This window comes from Chelonoidis abingdonii, chromosome 2, assembly GCF_003597395.2.
Source record: "Chelonoidis abingdonii isolate Lonesome George chromosome 2, CheloAbing_2.0, whole genome shotgun sequence".
NCBI lineage: Eukaryota > Metazoa > Chordata > Testudines > Testudinidae > Chelonoidis > Chelonoidis abingdonii.
Genome location: NC_133770.1, coordinates 73121511 through 73141903, shown reverse-complemented (window position 1 = coordinate 73141903; position 20393 = coordinate 73121511). Strand labels below are relative to the sequence as shown.

Genomic DNA, 20393 nt, shown 5'->3' with positions numbered 1-20393 from the left:
ATGCCTAAAAATGATCAAGAACATTCTTTAGAGAATACCAATGCTGAGGACTTGGCTAAACACAACACTCAGTGGCACTTTACATGCTATAAGAAGTGCGCCCATTAACTGAATTCAGCAAGGTTGGAGAGAAAGTCTATTGAGCATCAGGAAAAAGTTGAAGATGCCAGGGTAAGTGCCAGCTATTGGCAAGACTTGCCTTATACTAAGTCCCATAGCATGTATTCTGAGAAGAACATCATCTGCTTTTGTGGTAAGACAAAAACGCAAAGGCACCCATTAAGCACAGTTCCAACATGTGAAACAGGTGAGAAATCGTATGATGTAGTGAGAATGTTGCATGAAAAGTAAAGATAAGTGGGTGCATTGACCCAAAAGATGCCTGCACATATGGCAGTGAGTGTGTCACATCAAGTTTACAGAGTGTGGTGTACATAATGTGGTGTATCAAAAAGTAAAAGCAACAGAAACAAATACTGATTTTTACTACTGCAAACTGTGTGCCTCAGCTGGAATTCATAAATTGCCTCGCAGAGGCTGTAACAGATGGGAAGGTGGTGGTGATGGCTGATGCAGGGGCTAAATACAGAGAAATATGTGCTTTGAAGATGATCGAAGAGGAACAAAGGCTTAGCAGAAAGTCTCTAAAGCACTTATGGAAGATGAACTAGTGTAGGTTATGGGCATAGATTTTAGCAAGCCTATCCACAGAAATGAATCACAGCACATATCCTTAAAAGCTGCGCTATCAAAAGTGGAAGAAAGTGCTGATATAACAGTAATATGAAGACTCAGTTTGCAGCTGCTACATTTTTACAGAAAATAATTTTGTCCTGCAGTACATGAGCATTTCAGAGATCCATATGTAACCCCCTGTTTCCTCCCTGGGTTACTCGGGAGCAGGGCAATGCTTACCTGTGTGCTTGGGTGCCTAATGTCGACATTAAAGGAGATCCTGAGTATCCCAGTGGTGATATTGGATAGGTGGGTATCCTGTACCCATCCCTGTGCTGCAATCCCTTCACTCCTGGCCCCCATACAAACTCAATGGTGTGCCTTGGGAACCTCCAGGAATAAACCTGTTCTAATAATAATTATAATTAATAATAATCTGTGGCATGAGTCTAACTCAAAAATACCAGTTATAAATCATATACATCCAATATGTTTAAATTGGAGTTAAACACATCTTTGCTTAACAATTTAAAGAAACAGGATATAACAGACTAAGATTAAATGTCACTTCTAATTTAAATCCATGGGAGCGGTTGAATAAAATCAACTGACAAATATAGGATACAGTGATAAATGAAATGTATTTAAGTGGTATTTACACTGCCACCACTTACCCCACCCCTAAGTGTACAGTCCTCAGGATTTCAGAGTCCTAGACACTTGTGTGGGTGTGCTTGAAGATCTGCAACTGGAGACAGGACTCTGTTGGTTTTGTGTATCAGTCCCGCCAAGGCAACATGCTGCACAACCCCTCTGAAATTGGAGTTGGCCCTACCAAATGTCAGAAGCTCTGGGTCCTGTCCGATGGGAAGATCACTCTACCTCTCCTCAGACTCAGTCTCTCTGATGTGCCCCTTCCCTTGCAAGTACTTTCCCAAACAAGTGGGGAAAGTTACTCACAGTAGGGTTTACTCACAGTTCCTTCACTGCAGGCCCAGCTCAGTCATCTCTAGGCACAGCAACAGTCTTTGCGCTGGCTCCTGTGAAGCCACCAACAGCCCCTGAGGCTACCTGCTCAATCGAAGCCCCTACAGGCTCCCAGCAGCAGCTTTGGCTTCCTAACAGAAGCTCCTGGTATGGAAAGCACTCCACAGCAGCAATCTTACTCCTCTTCCAAAATGGAGCCAATCGCCTCTCTCCCTGCACTGCCTGGAAGAGGAAGTCTCTCACTTTTCCCTCAAGGCATCATGGGAGTTGTAATCTCTAAGGCTTGATTGCAGCACACAGGATCTCCCAACTGGAACACTCCCAGTAAAGTTCAGAGGCCCCTCTAATAAAGGGGGGTCTACACATAGCTGATGCCAAACCTGAAAAAAATAATATTGCGTGACCTGTACGACTACTTTAAGCGGTGCATCAGTGGGTTGCAGTGACTTCAGCGGCAAGTATGCCATTAAGCAAATGGAGCACGAGGCTTCCATTTTATTACAAAGCCTCATGTATGAGTACTGGAGTGAAAGGCAGCTTTCCGCTGCAGACACAACAACTATGTAATCTACCACTACAAGTGGCTGTTGGTTTCACATTGCATTCCAAAACTCATAACAAATATCTTGTGCATCTCTTTTGCCTGTTACTGCACATTGAACGGATGTTTTCAGCGAACTATCCATAATGACTTCAAGATCTCTTTCTTGAGTGGTAACAGCTCATTTAGACCCCCAACATTTTGTGTGTATAGTTGGAATTGTGTTTTCCAATGTGCATTACTTTTGCACTATCTGTATTGAATGTCTTCTGCCGTTTTGTTGCTCCATTACCCATTTTTTGTGAGATTCTCTTTGTGACTCCTCACAGTCAGCTTTGGACATAAAATTCACAAATTTTTCCACTGCAATGTTCACCCCATTTTCCAGATCATTTATGAATATGCTGAACAGCACAGGTCCTTGGGGGACCCCGCTCTTTATCTCTCTCCATTGTGTTAAAAGGTTACCAGTTCACTTGATTCAGATGAAGACCTAGAACATGAAAACAGAGCAGTGAAAATTGTTGGAGGGTGGAGAGGTTGGTGGACATAACACAATATCCAAATATTCTTTCCTGGTTTTTCTTGACAAACTCAGAACTCCATCAAATTTCATGCTGGGATGACTTCCCCAGAAGTAACCAAGCACTATCTTGACTCATTTGGTGCTGTTAAATGCCAAGAAGGCATAGATGCCAACTCTATGGGTGGTTAGGGGCTGGAGCACCCATGGGAAAAAAATAGTGGGTGCTCAGCACCCCTGTGGCAGCCCCACTGATCAGCTTCTCCCCAGTATCAGAGGGGTAGCCGTGTTAGTCTGTATCTGTAAAAGCAGCAGAGAATCCTGTGGCACCCTATAGACTAACAGACGTTTTGGAGCGTGAGCTTTCGTGGGTGAATACCCACTTCGTCAGATGCAGGTAGTGGAAATTTCCAGGGGCAGGTATATATATGCTAGCAAGCAAGCTAGAGATAACGAGGTTAGATTTCCAGGGGCAGGTATATATATGCTAGCAAGCAAGCTAGAGATAATGAGGTATATATATGCTATCTTGCTTGCTAGCATATATATACCTGCCCCTGGAAATTTCCACTACCTGCATCTGACAAAGTGGGTATTCACCCATGAAAGCTCACGCTCCAAAATGTCTGTTAGTCTATAACTTCTCCCCAGTGGCTCCTGCACCATGATGGGCCCAGACAATCAATGGCTCCTCCTCCCTCCCAGCACCTCCTGCCCAGTGTGATCAGCTGTTTAGCAGTGTGCTGGAGGTGCTGTGGGGGAGAGGGCAGAATGGGGGTGGGAAGAGGTGGTGTGGGGCTTTGGGGGAAGGGGTGGAGTGGGGGTGGGACCTGGGGCAGAGTGGAGGTTGAGCACTCTGGGAAAGTGGAAAGTTGGCACCTCTGCAAGAAGAGGAAATTTTAAAGCTACAGGATAGATCCTGTAGGATGGACCGATCTCACCAGTTATGTGTGAAATATCATGTACTCCCAAATCAATTCTTCAGTTAATGGAATGCTCATATGAAAAGATCAAAAGCTCACCACCCTGCAAATGGTTAGCCAGCAGTCTGCCCTGTATGGAGATGTGCAAAAGCAGTATGGATGAGGATCAGTGTGATATGTTTCGCAGTGGTGCCCTAGTCAGAGATGACACATAATTACTTTGATGAAGAAATGTTTTCAGCCCTACATGTCAAGGCTAACTTGCCTAGGATTACCAAAGAACAATGTCTCTCTTGACACATAAGCAATGCCTCCCTGTTTTAAAGTATAATTTTTAAAAGTTGATTTATAAATATTTTTCTCAAATACATATCTACATAACTGTTCTAGGTTTGTCATCTGTTTGTGGAAGAAAGGGCTTTTGAATGATACCCAACTCAAAGCATTTTCAATGAAATTGTGTTATCAACATTTTCACCAACCGGACAAACTGGAGCTGGAATGCGGGGGCAGCCATCCCCCTGCCATGCCACAGAGGGTTATACCATTGAAATTATGATTCTGTAGAGTTTTTCAAATCCTTTACCTTGCTATCACTAACTCACCCATAGAATAAGATTTTATTACATTATGCTTTCCGTCTAATTAGCTCATCTAGTCTGATCTGTGTGTCACACAGGCCATAAAATTGAATGCAGTTAATCCTGTACTGAGCCCAATAAAATTGTGTTTGACAAAAGGAGATAAGAAACAGCAAAAACAAGGTGATTGAGTTTAGCAAATTTAGCACATCTCTTATGCCCTGATCCTTCCAGCGCGTAAGCACGTGAGTAGGCCCATTGATTTCAGTGGGACTATTCTTTTGTTTAAAGTTAAGCCTATGCCCTGTAGTTTCATGGTGTTTGTTTGGATTTATGTAGTTAACATTTTTGAACAGATTAAGATTTTGAGATTCTAGTGTTAATAACACTAGGCAGAGGAAAGAAAGTTAATAAAGGATAGGAAATGTAATGTAACTGTATTGTTAAGAGTAATGCCATAGAATATTATTAAAGTCTGCATCCTGCATTAGGATCTGCAAATGTGGTCTCCCTGTGCAGAGTCCAACTGATAGCCAAGAGAACAAGGTGTGCTGTACTGATGACTATTTTTGTCTCCTCTGTACTGATAATAGTGTACAAGTTTGTTTTTTACTGCAAATACATTTTTCTCTGTATGCACAGATTTCAGACCTTCTAAAAGGTAGGACTTTAAGAGCTTTGTCTGACTACACCTATTTATTACTGTAAAATGTAAATAAATTGTATAGATAATTTTGTATTCTATGTGATGGACATCTGTGTGTGATATTTGCATATATGGTGGTTACTCCCAAATGCCCTAATCATGCAATGTATTATGTACTGACAGATCCTTAGGTTCATAAATGGAACTCCATTGACTTCCGTGGGGGGTCTTCATAGGTGCTGGGGTCCACCCATGTGCAGTTTATTTCAAGACTGTCACATAAGCAATTTCCGTGTTGTTGAGGGGTCTTCTTGTGCCCGCACTGCTTATTTCTTCTCTGTATCTTGACTGCTTTGCTGAAGATGTCTGCATCTTGTTTGACAACATTTAGATAGGCGTTAAGAAGAAAATAGTTACAGAAAACCATCTCCTTATTGCAATAATAGTAGTGTGTATCATTTAGGTATTTATTTTCATAAATATGTACAATTAAAATTATTACTAGAATTAATTATTAATTATTACTGGAAAAATATTATTCATTACTTTCACATTAACATGCTTTCACAGTTAGAAATGACTTTTATTCATTGACGTTAAAAAAAAAATCTAGTAATTGAATCTGTCCAAAGGAGAAGTGCTGTAGACAAGACAGTTTGCTACCAATAGGTGTGGTCACAGCAAAAAATAAAATAAAATAAAATAAAACCAATACCAAAAACAATAGCATGTGTATCTTCCAGATGTAATGCTGGGTGTGAGTTACATCAAAATTCTTTGAAGTAAAAAGCAAAGAGGAGCACATCCAGAGCCCAGTGACTCTTGGGAGGCATTGTGGGACAGAAAACAATGCCCTGTGGAAGAATTGTGGGATATAAAACTTCATGCTTTAGGGCATAGGCCATTGTGAACAACTAGGGGCTAAGAGGAAACTTTTTCTGTGAGCAGGTTGTTCCATATACCCTACTTCAGAGTATCTGGAAACTTCCTGTGAAGCAGCTGGTAGTGGCCACTTTTGAAGACAGGATATTGGACCAGAGAGACCATAGGTTTGACCTGGTCTGGCAATTCTTTTGTTCCTAGAAACTGTGCAGCCCCAAAGACTTGGTTTCCCTTTGGCCTTTGGGGAGGACAGAAGGATTCATAAAGCATCAGACCTTCAGTCCTGTGCCTAGCCCTCTGATGTCTTGCCCTCTCCCTCTCTCTGTGTGCTGCTGTGGAGAAAGTTCACATGGAACAGACCTTTGAAACACTCCATGCCCTCCAGGGCAACGAAGAAGGACGCTGGATTTAACCCAGGGGTACATTTGATCCTGTAGATGGACTGGACACAGAGATCACTGTTCAGTGAGATAGCATTCACAAATCTTATTGGTGGTATTTGAATTTTCATGCACTAAGGGTATGTCTATAGTGCAATAGAAACTTTTATTGCAGTGTGGACATAACCTAAGTAGAGCTGAACAACCCTCCCCCTCCCCACACACACACAGTTTGAACATACATTTTGCAGGGGATCTCCATTCCCCCCGTCATCAAGTGAATGACGATTTCATTATGAACGCAATCAGAATTCTTCAATCAGCTCTCTAGCAGGCAGAAAAAAACAGAAAACTTTAATAGAAAATTTTCAAGGTTTTGCCCCCAGTCAAATTAAAATTTAGAAAAAGAATAGTTGAAAATTTTAAACTTGGAAAATTTCATCAACTCTAATACTCCATAATATAAAAATAAAATATCTGTGTCTTTTCTGTTCATGTGTGCGTATCACAAAAGCACAGTAGAGGAAATATCTTCAGTTATTATACTCTATCTCTGGAGAGGAACTAACTTGCCCTTAATTCCAAATGACTTCTTCAAATACAAAATAAAGCACAATTTAAAATATACACTTTTTGGCCCTTCCTGTTTTATGTTAAGTTTCTCATGTTATTTTTAGATCCCACTCACCACCTTTTTGTCTGATGCCCTAGCTGAATCAGGGAGATAAGATCTGGAATTCAGGGAGACCATTGTTTTGAACTCAAGCACAAAAGAAGTGGTTTCCCTAGCAACAGAAACAAGGTGAAAATACTTAAATTAGCTACACTAAACTCACCCACTCAAGTTTCCTTTAGTTTCAGTTCACAAGAGGAATCCAGGGAGAATCAAATGTCTAGTACTCAGTTAATGTGAAGTTTTCAAGTGATCTGAGGGGCTCAAGAAAGGTAAGTCCTGTACATTGTTTGCTGCATCTGCAGTTGTGAACTGCTGAGGCAAGGATCTCCACTTGTGGCAAACTGACACTCAAAAGGCACACACTTTATTTCAGTGACTGTGATTCTCTTTGCAGCTGAGATCAGGAATTATATTCTGATCTTTTCAGTACTATCTAGAAAATTACTCTTTATCCTGGAGCAATTGCTATTGTGGATTTATCTTAAGATCAGCAGCACTTATCGTATATTTAAATAAATATGATATGGAAACAATCTAAAAGCTGAATTACTTTGAGGTTATTAAGCCTGTTATTAAGTAAACCACAAACTTGTTTTATGTCACAACAATGTGAAAGTTTCTGTTTTTCTTCTGTTTTGTAGTTTAATTGTATGTCAGCTGCTCAAACTGAAATCTTCCAAGCGTGCCATTAATAGTACATCATTCAATTGATATTTATTAACATAATGAACAAAACGTGTGAGTGTCATTACAATTACAGAAGAGAATGTTGTTTTTATATATATATAAAAAATTCCCCTGTCACCCCTATGAGTGGTATGTGTCTTCCTCAACCTCGGGTCCTCTACCAGAGGCCTGGGAGTTTGAGGGTTCTGCGCAGTATCTTAGCACTGCACTCTTCTGGACAGAGAGCTCTGATGTTGTTCCTGGGATCTGTTGGAGCCACTCACCCAGCTTAGGAGTCACAGCCCCGAGTGCTCCTACCACCACTGGGACCACTTACTGGGACCACTTCTGGCTTTCACTTTCCACATACCTCTCCTAAGTTCCTCTTTCAGGCCCTGGTACTTCTCCAGCTTCTCATATTCCTTCTTCCCTGAATGTTGCTGTCACTGCTATATTCTATCACCAACCCGCTGTCTTCTGGTCACTTGTCTATTAAACAACGGATGTCTGGTTGATTGGCCAGTCTTATCCTCCACCTCATTTTCCAGGGTGGGTACATACTGTTGTTCTTCTTGATCATGTAGCCAAGCATCTCCAGGATTACAGAGGCTGTAGCATTATACCAGTTCATTGGTTTGAGTTATGGTGGTAGTAGGGATTGTCATGAGGGCTCTATTGGCATCTTCTAACATACTATCTGATGGGTACTTCTCCACTGAGCCTTGGTAATCGGTCTCGAGGATTGACTGTAGCTAGTTTCTCCATGATCTTATGCCTCATATCAGCTGCTGTGCTCTGCAATGGAGGGTGGCAGTGAAGTTTCAGCTTCAGGTGTGGGCTGCACATCACACTTGTTCTTCCAGGTCTTCTTGAGTCTGGGATGTAATGTGGAGTTGTCTATCTCAAGCTGTGAGAGCAGCTTCCTCTTTACTATGTTGAAGCGTGTTGGTAACTAGCTGTTTCTCAGTAAGTGTGGATGTAGGTCTTTTGTCCATCCATAGTCCCCCTCATACGTTCATATATACCTCGAAATTAGGTCTACTGTTGTAGTAGCATTCCATCAATTCCAGGTTCTTCTTGTCTCATCCATGAATGGTTTGTTCAGTAGCCCACTTATCATCAGATTGTCCTGGTTCCTCAAAAATCTGGCGCGGACCTTGTTAATCCGGCGTAACATCTGAGCCGGCATGACTCTCCTAGTTCGTGTCATTCTCATATATGGTGACACAGGTGCGGACACCATCATAGGACCTAACCAGATCAGCCATACCATCACTGGTTTCATTCACCTGCACGTCCACCAATGTAATATTACGCCATCAAAGACATATGCCAGCAATGCCCCTCTGCTATGTACATCGGCCAAACTGGACAGTCCTACGGAAAAAGGATAAATGGACAACAAATCAGATATCAGGAATGGCAAATATACAAAACCTGTAGGAGAGCACTTCAAACCTCCCTGGCCACACTATAGCAGACGTTTAAAGGTGGCTATCCTGCAGCCAAAAAAACTTCAGGACCAGACTTCAAAGAGAAACTGCTGAGCTTTCAGTTCATTTTGCAATTTGACACATCAGCTCTGGACTAAACAAAGACTGTGAATGGCTTGCCAATTACAGAACCAGTTTCTCCTCCCTTGGTTTTCACACCTCTACTGCTAGAGCAGGGCCCTCACCCTCCCTGACTGAACTAACCTCGTTAGTTATCTCTAGCTTGCTTGCTAGCATATATATACCTGCCCCTGGAAATTTCCACTACCTGCGTCTGACGAAGTGGGTATTCACCCACGAAAGCTCACGCTCCAAAACGTCTGTTAGTCTATAAGGTGCCACAGGATTATCTGCTGCTTTTAAAAAATCAGGTTGCTCTACAATAATTTCTGTGGCTGGGGCTTTATGCATATTTTTAAGCACAGCTACAAACAAATATACTGTGTAAAAGCACCCTTATGCTGTTGTAAGCTGGTAGAATTGAGTACTCTTCTAATTGAACATAAAAATATTTTACAATGCATGCATCACATTTAAAAAATAAACTATACCAAATTAAATGTGACAATTTAGGCTCAAATCCTTCAAAAACTTGCATTCATGCTTGACTTTATACACTGTTGGGCAGGTCCTCAGCTGGTGTAAATTTGGAAGATTCCATTGTAGTCAGTAGAGCTTTACTGATTTAGACCAGCAGAGGATCTGCTCCTGTAAGTAGTCCCACTGAAGTCAATATATGCACTAGAAACAAACAAAATAAAAACCAACCAACCTACAGCATTTTTGGAATATTGACAGATTATCCTTGTAATGAAGTATTAAAATAGCATTTCTGTGAGAGGGGTTCACTCACCACAGGTGCCCCATTGTAACTGAGGCAAGCTGTCTTCTTTCCTGCTGTCCTGTGTTAACATTTGTTCTGACTTGTGGCACTCTGCCCGTCTTCCGATTCAGCTCTCCAGCCAGGTCACATGTATATGTCCACTTCTTTGGAGGTATCTAGAGTCCAATAATAGGGTATCCCTAAGTGGTGAGTGAGAGGTCTCACAATCTTGACCCTTCTGTCTTTAGGGCCTTCTCTCATTTAGACTCCCAATATCAGGAAAAGACTTAAGTGTGGCTAGGGGAGCCCAGGCCCACCCTGTCCACCGAGTTTCAATCCAGGGCTGGGTGGTAAGGCATGCACCCGTAAGTGCTATACTTGCCTCCTTGGATCACTTTGTATCTGTCCCTTTCGCGACAAATTAAGTAAAGACACACTGAATTCAAAAGTAAAGTCTCTGACCTTCTGAGTGCCATTAATCTCTTCTCTGTTGGTTTGATAGAATTGCTACAGCAGGGCCCCAGGAGTATGGACAGTAGGTCAGTTCACCTCCACAGTTTGTTCTCTTATTGAGCTGGTCGTCTTCTCTTTTAAGCTCCTCCAGCTCACACATGCTTTACAAGTACGGTGGAGTTGCCTAGACCCAAAGTAGCTCTTTAACCCCTTTCTTTCTGGTGCAGGGTTTTTACACCCCATGAAAGCCCCAAACGCTATTCACTGGGGAAAAAACACTCCAATACAAGAGTGTCCATGCAAGAGATTATTTATCCATCAATGTTTTTTCTTAGCTATTGCTACATTAGGAGCCCTATCTGAGATTTATTAAGTCAATGGCTAAACTACTTTGGATTTTGATGGGAGTAGGATCCAGCAGTAATAAGGTATTTGGTTCTGCAGTCACATGCTTGTTTGGGCATGTGCAAAACCTTCCTTGACTTCCATGCCTATTGCCTATCTGCATATGCAGATCCCATTGAATGATGGGGAGCCTGTAGGAGGCTTAGGGCCTTGTGTGGTTTCTCTGCTCTGGGGCTGATTTCAGCCATTCCCCAGTTATCAATGGAGGTATGAAACATTTAAATATTTTTTATATCTATTTTTTCCCCTTCACCTTGGCTTCACAGAGCACTAAGGTTCCTGCACTCACACAGAGCTTATGACAGTAATGAGGCCTAAAGAGCCAGATTATCTGTTGTTCCAAACCATTTTAAAAAAACCTTCAACTAAATATGATGCAACTTTTTCCACAGAGGGTGTCTGATTTTGATCAGAACTTCTCGCGCGGGTTCAGAAATATGGCATTCCTACATTTAGAGTGCAGTTGACTCCAATGGTGCAGTGCAAGCCTTCCTCTTTGTGTCACAGACTGGTGAGTGTCCAGTATGTAGATGATGATAGTTTGTTTTGGCCCGAGCTAGAGAGCTATACCTCAAGCTCCAACAACTTGTGCTTTTTAGCTTTGAAGGGTCTCAATTCAAGTTCGGTTGTGTTGGCTAAGATGTCTGCCATCATACTTGTAACCTGGGAGTAACTGGGGCCGCTGGCCCTCATCCTTCCCAAAAAGACAGGGAAAGGGGTCTGTTCTCCCCACCAGGAGTGGCAGAAGCAACCTTTTCCTCCCTGTCCAAAACCTAGAAATTCAGGGGACCCAGTATCTACTCCAGCAAGTGGTGTGGAACTGCTTGGTTGATAGGCCAGGACTTCTGCACTCTTCTGGTACACAGAGAGCCCTCTATTGAGATGGTGTTCCTGAAGTCCCCTAAAGCAGTGCATCTTGGAGTCAACACCTGAGATGGGTGAACAGTGCTTCAGTTTTCACCTCTCACAGAGGTATTGTTTTAGGCTTTCTGCAGACTCAGGTAGACAACTCTTCTTATTGTTTATTGTATGTATTATCCGAGCACCCAAGGGCTCACTATGAATGTTAGTTCCATGATTTTTTTAAATCTTTCTGCTTTGGGTTGGGTTTTGTTGAGAAGGGTTTAGCTAGAAGGAAAAATAAAGGAAGGGAGTGGTGTGTAGATGGAAGGTGGATAAGGCAGGGAACAAGAGAGAGGAGAGCATCAAAGGCAAGTGCAGTGATACTGAGTGAAAAGACAGTGAGAGCAGCAAGGGAGTTCTTTTATTTCATTATTTTTAATTAAAGTTAAGATTTTTATATAATCATGACCTTGGGAGTAGGGCCATAGGCCTGGGGGCTATAGTGCCTATGTACGACTTAATCTGGGCCTGCTCACAGGGCATAAAGTTAAGCACATGCCTAGGTCTTAGTTAGATCAAAGCCTAAAGAACTTAACTGAGATGGTATATGATTTATTCATGTACACAGCTTCTCAGGTTCACAGGGTTCTCTTCAAGACTGCATTGTAGACGTGATGCATGTAATTCTAGGAAAATACTGATGTCTGGCTTGTTTAAAATATTTCGTCTGTTTCCCATTGCTCACTCAGTGCCATTTGCTTGGTAATGTGATGCTTTTATGGTAATTGTGGTGCCATGCAATAGCGATATAACCAAATATGTAATTGTTCATATAGAAATGTGAAAAGTCATTTTATTTGAGTTAATGCTGAAGTTTTATTAATTCATGTATAAATTCTACAAATTCAACATAAGCAGGTTTGGTACCTTATTATTAAGGATTAGAATAAAAATAAATAAATAAAACTAGGGCAAATTATTTGTTTTGCAGAGGGTTTTAAAGTTGATCTACACTACTGAGATTACTAGGAGCTCTTTATAATTAGCTAGTGAAAAAATATTTGGCATTTTATGGCTTATCTGGCCTTAAATTAGAGACAAATTCTCCTAGAATTGATCTTGCCCACACTTAGTTATGCGCAGGATCAGAGCCGTCAAAGCTTAACTTAGGATCCATAGATATCTAGCTTTGGGTATACCTAAAAATCTCCCATTTGTAGTGTTTCAATTTGCTGCTATATAATGCATACTCTCTTACAGCGTAGTGTAAGTTTACATTGGTAATATTTCATATGCATCGCTGGTTTGGTTTCACATTGTGGCGGTGGCACAGCTTTACAATGCCAAGAGTAGTGATATTTATCGAATTATGAAGTCATGAGTAAAGAAGGAAATATTAAACTATATTTACATAGTTTATAGAGGCTGTACTGATGGTGAGAAACAGGCTTTAATTTTAAACAACAGGTCATTGGTTTTTTGGAAGGGAATGAGGAGGAATAAATCACAAAATAAACTGTAGTAAAGGAGGAGCTTCTTCCCATCCTATTACTTTTAATCAATTTAATCTGACAGAACTACTGGTTTAGGTAAATGTAGAACAATATCATTTCTCAAGGACACTAGACCTCCCCAGTAACTGGAAATTAAAACAGGCAGAAGTCCTTTTTAAATACACTGCGGTGCAAGCCTACCTCCACTGAAGTCAATGGCAGAATTTCCACTGAGTTCAGTATGTCCAGGATTTCAGCTGGTGCATCTCGTACTTGTACTCTTGTACTCCTCTAGCCAGGTCTTTTCAAGTTCACTTTTGTTTTCTGCCACTGTTATCTTCAAGAGTGTCACAGGAGGATTTCCCTAAGCCATATAATGGTGTAGTCAGTTATTCACTGTTCTCACATAGTTCTGCATCATGGTTTCCACAAAAAATCTGACGTATGCCTTCCCCTCCTTCCCACTCTTTTTTTTTAACAATTCTGCATGACATTCTGGAATAATTGTATCTTACAATCCGTCTGATTTTTTGACTTAAGCTTTAAGTAGTAATGGCATTCTAGTAATGACATTTATTTAGTTCTCTTTCATTCTCTAAGAAATGATTTAGTCAGGTGCTGCTATCACATTTTCTATTGCCACGCTGGATAGACTATTTATGAATCATTTTCCATTATTTCCCCCACTGGTTTCCTCCTGCTGGGGAAGACAATGACAGATTTTTTGTAGGGTTCCAGTTCAGAGTGTAAGCTCATTTAGGGCTGGTTAAATGCTTATGGAGCAAACTATCTCATCCCACATAGAACTACCATTAACCTGCCAGCTATGATTATCTTGAAAGAACCTCAGATGCCTTTGTATCTCGACAAAGAATGGAAATTTACATTCTGAAATAAAAAAAAGCATAAAATCTTCTGTAAGTAGACTATGGTAAACTGGCAGCCCTCCATAGGAAGTGAATAATGAACAGTTCTCCATAGCAGCCATTTTTTACTTATAAATTGAAGCAATGTGTTTCTACTTGGAGCAATTCTGTTTCTATATTTCAGAACTCTGTAAAGGTCACAGAGTCCCATGCAGGGCCTCATTGTGCATCAGGTGTACACTCAAAACTCTCCTTGAAGTCAAGTTTTTGGAGCTGTACCAAGGAATGTAGACGTCAAGGGGAATGATGGGTGAACAAAAAATAGAAATTTAGTTCTCTGATGAAGCTTAAGAGAGTGTGTCAGACTAATACCATATTAATAATCAACTGTTTATGACCAAATTCTGATAAATTTATCCACATTCGAGAAGTAAGGTACTAAGTAAGTATATCAGTGCCAGGGCCTGATTGAGCTAAATAAACTAGAATGCATTTAAAAAAACACTTTTGGAGTAGATAATCATATTTAGCTATAAACTATAGACATAGACATGATTCAGTAGTGGTATAAGGATGCACAAACAGTATTGTGCCATTTTAATGCGGTCATCCTAACCTGACGCTGGTCCTTCAATTTAACAGTTATTAACATCACTTAACTGTTCATATCTTGCTTACAGTACATCTCAATGTTATGTGTTGGGAACTGTAAAAGATGCATGATTGTGCTATTTCTGTTAGTTGTTTCTGATTAATAACTTCACTGTTCAGTGTTCTTTCAATAAGGGTACCTGCTATAGCACTTTAATCATTTAATGGATCGAGAAATCAGTGTTTCAGCCAAACTGAATGATGCATGTAAAAATAGAGCTAACAGTTGTTTGCTGGAGTAGATTAAATCTCTCTCTCTTACACTTCCCCCACACCCCAGATCTCAGGCATTCAGGCAGGAATCATAACTTTTTATCAGTGCTGAGAACTATAAATAAACCTCAGTATAATATAAATATTAGCTTAGCATTTCCTGGCGTCACCCCAGAAAATTTGCCACAAGATAATGTTCAAATAAAACTCTAAGAGATCCTAGATAATGCAGCAACCTCCCACCTCTGCAGTATTGGTTTACATTGAATAACTAAGTCATGTTATGGCTTTGATCCTCTCAGTTGCATACATAATGAATTCCCGCTGTTTTCACTACAAGTTGCAATTCTACAATAGAACATACTTAGCTCTTGACTCTAAAATAACTAAAGTTTGAGGTCTTTCCTGAAGAATTAGTAGTCTTGTCCGTTAGCAAAAAAACGAGTTGCTACCAATCAGAGTTGAAATTCAGTAGCAGAAAGCTTGAGGCATCCCATTCATTTATGAACTGCAGGATTGGTTCCTTTTATTCAGAAGAGCTGTAAATAACCAGAGAAACTATTCAGGAAGAATATCCACAGAGCTCCACCATGTTTTGAATAAGATATATTTTATACTAAAATACCTTCCAAAATCTGTAGCATAAATGAAGAGAAGAGTTCTCACAATGAGCTCTTTAAATGATAGGGATTCAAGGTTCTTTAGAGTAGTGTGAAAATCCCTGTAGTACATATACAAATTTGACCGTGATCTAACATCAAGTAGACAAAACACATCTGACAACACACTAGGCTTGGTTGGAGAGTCATACACTGAAAAGTTCCTCTCACCTTGAATTTCACAGGCTACCTTTGTAGCAGGTAGACTGAAGTGATCTAATTTTTTAAAAATCCAGACATTTGCACGTCTGTGTTGTATTCAGTTAGTTCTTAAGTGATGGGGTTTTCTGGACAGTGAGTCCTTGCTTTCCATTTGAAAAGTTCCTGCTTCCAAAGTTAGATGTAAACCATCTCCTATAGAAACCTGTGGCAAGGTTTGTAATAAAAAGTGTATAAACCCTAGACTTGTCAAAAGAAAAACATATCTTCCTCCCTGCTCCTTGAAACTTTGAATCTTTATGTGATAGAAAAAAGCTCTTGATAGCAAAACTGAAAAAGCGGATCTATTTTACATGTGGTAAAGTAAAGCTCTATTATACTGATCTGAAAGTAATATAGTATTACATAATATTTATCATTTTGGAGTTGTTTGAATATGATTTTCATTGTTTCCTAAGCATCATTCTGCACAGAATTTGGTCACTGGCTATGTATTGTGAATGGTACCCATTATTGAAAGCTAGTCTGTATTTGTACTAATACAGAGAATGCCAGTTTAGAAATGAGCCTGATTGCATGGTTCATTTTGTTCTCCTTTGTAGAGCCAGGCTGCGGCCCACTACAAAGGCACTAAACATGCCAAGAAGCTCAAAGCACTGGAAGCCATGAAAAATAAGCAGAAATCTGTTAATACCAAGGACAGCGCAAAGACTACCTTCACTTCCATCACTACCAATACCATCAATACCAGCTCTGACAAAACAGGTTAAGTGATAATCTTTGTTGTTGTTTTTTTTTATTTTTCTTGTTTAACTCCATGTCTGTTTCGTTATGTGCTTGCCACATTGATTCATGCTTGATCCATCTTTCTGTGTAATATTGATTTTGTTCTTCTTTTCAACACACTTGTGAGAGTAAAATAGTCATGTAACTGACTTCTCTTTTGTGAAAAGAGGCTTGCCATTCTTTTAGGCTAGAATGCATACATATGACTCAGGTAATATTTATGGCAAATGAACTATTAAATACAAACTGCTCTAAATCTTGTAGTTTGTATGCAATGTCTCTCTCTACATAATTACCTATGGCACATTTGTTTTAACTACAAGCAATGCAGCAAATTGCACTAATTGTGTCTTGAAGCCTCTGATAAAAGCATTGTTGGTAAAAGACATACTGTCATAAATTTCAAGCATTGCATTATTATTTAAAGTGCATGATTTTGAGCTAGGTAATAGCTGTGTAACCTCCACTCCACATAAACAGGTAAGTGTTATTGATACCAATTATTCTGCTAAACTGAGTCATCATACTGAAATAATATTATTTAAATTATTGCTTGGGGACTAGGTTTTTTCCTTGCAAACAAAACCCATGCAAGTATCAGGTGAAGTCAATGGGATTCAATTAACCTGGCATTTTAAATATAGGCTACTGTATTGGAAATTTCAAAAAAAGGATGTAAGTTTAAAGAAGATAGTTTTAGTTGTTCACAAGAAATAATTGCTCTTATATTTCTCTGCAACGTGCGTACTGTATGCAACTCGTGAGATGCATACACAAAATCTAACAGGAAAAAATAATGTGTGATGAGCAAATAATGTATAATATTCTGGGGTTGCTGCTGAGAGCTGCTCATCTGGAACAAATTCTCCTGTGTCAGTGGCTTTGTAAATAGAAATGCCCAAACAAGTGAAAGAGTTACAACAAATATACAAGTATCATATAAATACGCATTTAATTCTTTTTGTAAGGTCTTTGCCAGAAGACATATGGTAAAGGCAGTATGTGTGTTATGTGGAAATTCATGTTATAATTGTGGAAAATCATGTTATAATAAAGGTGGATTTTTTTCAGACTTGTCATATGTCTGAACTTGGCACAAGGGGTGCCTATAAAGGGTTTCCTGTTGCATCATGAGATTTTTCTCATACTGAATGTAGCCGATTTTTTAGTGACGCTGAAAGCATAAATAATTGTGGAACAGTGTGGGGAAGGAAGGGGAGTACTGAAACATAGTTACAAAAAATTCAAAACTAAACTAAAACTTAACCATAGTTTTAAATGCTGGGTTTCTCTTACTTGTTAGTGATCTGGATATTCTGTTGATATGCTGAGAGTGAGTTTTGTGCAAAGGACTGACTTACTGCTTTATACATGATCATGACAGATTTCTAATAGACAAGGGAGGAAGACAAAAGTGAAATATTTTAAAGTTGTAACTTTCAATTGTTAAAAAGTTTTGTCTGCATTGTTTGGTTTTGTTTGTCTGAGGCAGACGTTTGTTCGGCGGATGATCCAAAGCACATCAAAATCAGTGTTATTCTTTCCATAGACTTTATGGGGCTTTCAGTCAGGTCCCTGACAGGTTTTATTATCTGCTGTATATCTGAACTCAGTATTTTGAATCTGTGGTTATATCTGCATACAAGAAAGAAAACTGCACTGGAAAACACTGGCCTGGGGAGAAGTTCCTTTCACTTTCAGATCTCATTTATAATTTGCTGGAGACATTCTATAAATTAGGTATATATCCTATGTGAACAGTATGCATTTGGTGGTTGTTTGAGCATTCTGTACTATCTTTGCCACTGGGGCCATTCCAGTGATGTAATTTTAATTACGTTACCCTGATATGCCAAAGTCCTATCCATGGCCCCAAACCCGCAACCCCCTAAGTATTTGTGTAAGTTTACTCTTGTGAGACGTACCAGTGAGTTCAGCCATGCTATTCACAGAACTGAAGTTATGTGTGTATAACTGTTTGCAACAATGAGAACCACGTTGTTATGATAATATCAGATTAGTGTGAAAATAGGGATTGGTCATGGGGTCTTGGAAAGGAGAAGGAAGAAGAAGAGAAAATGCTAATTGAAAGATCTGATTTTTAAAGTACCTCTGTGGAGGAAGAATCTGTTTCGAGGGGTGCTGACATGATACCAACAAACCAGAAACCAAGGCAGCAGGAAATACATTAAGATCAACTGAAAAAAAAACACAAACATAATGATAGAATTATTTTCACGAAATATTACAAACCCTATCCAACTGTTGATATTTAGAGATACGATGCAAACAAAAACTCACCAAGCTTGCTCTTCTGTCACCCCTAAAATGTATCAGCCAAAAGAAGGATCACCTGTGGACATTTGGAGCCCAATTCTGCACCCTGGATTTCTATTGGCGTAATAGAGAGCATAACTGAACCTTCTTATTTAAACACAATTCGTATAGAAAACATCATCTGCAGTAGCAAAAGAAAAACAGTACAAAGATTTTGGGTAGCCAAGTGACTGACATTTCCTCGCAAAAGCAGGACTATTTGGACTCATTATCTGCAGGATTATATGAATTTTCTTTTCAGTTGCCCTCCATCCCACGCGGGATTCATAGAACTCTTCCAAATACAAATATTTTTTGAAAGGTAAAGAGTGTCTTGTGCACCACATATATGTATTCTGAGAATGGTGGCCATAAAAAGCATGTACACTGAGATTCACATCACTGATCTGAATGTGTTGCTATTCCATATGGTTACACTAATTTATTATACAGTCCATGGTTTTGAGTAACCTCCATTACTAGTTCCTCCTCACATGGTCATTTGGCAATAGTTTTTTTCTACAACTTTGTGAAGCGGTACACAGAAGATTAATGCATGATCTCAAGTAAGCTGAGAAGGGGTCATGTTGACATCACCACTAATGCATCACATACAAGAGTGGTTAAATGGTGGATTACATGTCACTAATAGCACATTGGTCAAGATTTCAGTTCACTGGTTCTGCTTATCCTGTGCAACACCTACACGAGGGAACCTGCAATGCCATGCAATAAAGATTATGAAAAAGACCACATAATATACAACCTGATGCAGGAGCTGAAGCAGCAATTTATGTTGTTTTTCCCTAAAGTATTTTGTCAGGCAGTGGTGTCAACATGTCTTAGTGCAATAAATAATGGTGACTATGCATCTTGCCATACAGGGTACACAGCTTAAAATCTTGGACAAATGGTGGCACTGCATACTAAGGGTGGAAAGGAAGATCTGGGAACATTTTGCTCATTCTGTGAAGGTCACTAATATCATAACCTATTTGAATAACTTTTAAAATCAATAGGGGCTTCAGCTAGTTGCTGTGAATGAGTGATTCTTTGGAGCAGCAAAGGGCTATGCATGGATGTACTGGCAGTCACAACAATTTGAAAGGAAGATGCCCTGCTCTCAACGTATTGGAACTTTGGTGATGCTAAATTTACACTGGTACGGAAACCAGCACTTAGGATTCCTTCCCTCTGCTGAATCTGTGGAATGTTTGAGAGGTGACAAAAATGCATATTTTCCACACATATAGGCATAGATCAGCATAAATACATTCTTATACATCAAGTCCTGAAGGCATAGGGTCAGATTCTTTGTTCTACCCATCAGAGAATTTGAATGTCGCTTCATCTTCCTCTGTCTCCATATGTTGTAGGCCACACATAACTCGTGGTTGTGTCCAGCATCTGATATCAATACAGCAAAATAGGCCATTGAAAATGTGACAGTCACTGACAGAGCTTCAACTCACAGAGATCAACAGTTTTTATGTTGTTTCTGGATGTTATACAGTTAGGCCCACATCCTCCGGGGTATTTAAACACACATCTTCCATTGATTTCAATTGAATCTCAATGCCTAAATGCCTTGGGGACTTAGGCCCAGATACTCAAAATTCCTATTAAAGTACAACATTCAGAACACTTTTCTAAAAGCAGAATAAAAGTTTATTTAGGAGAGCAGAAAAAGTATTCTATAAACCATAGGGTGTGTGTGTATGTGTGTGTATATATATATATATATATATATATA

The 20393-nt window shown here is 39.7% G+C and overlaps 1 protein-coding gene across 3 annotated transcripts in view; it reads left to right on the top strand.

Moving 5' to 3' along the window:
* Nucleotides 1-20393, top strand: part of ZNF385D (zinc finger protein 385D) — a 419438-nt gene that overhangs the window by 294736 nt on the left and 104309 nt on the right. For all 3 annotated transcript variants that reach the window (XM_032781181.2, XM_032781182.2, XM_032781179.2), the window contains one exon: nt 16141-16303. In XM_032781181.2, the coding sequence (XP_032637072.1) occupies nt 16141-16303 (163 nt within the window). The remainder of the gene's footprint in view (nt 1-16140; nt 16304-20393) is intronic.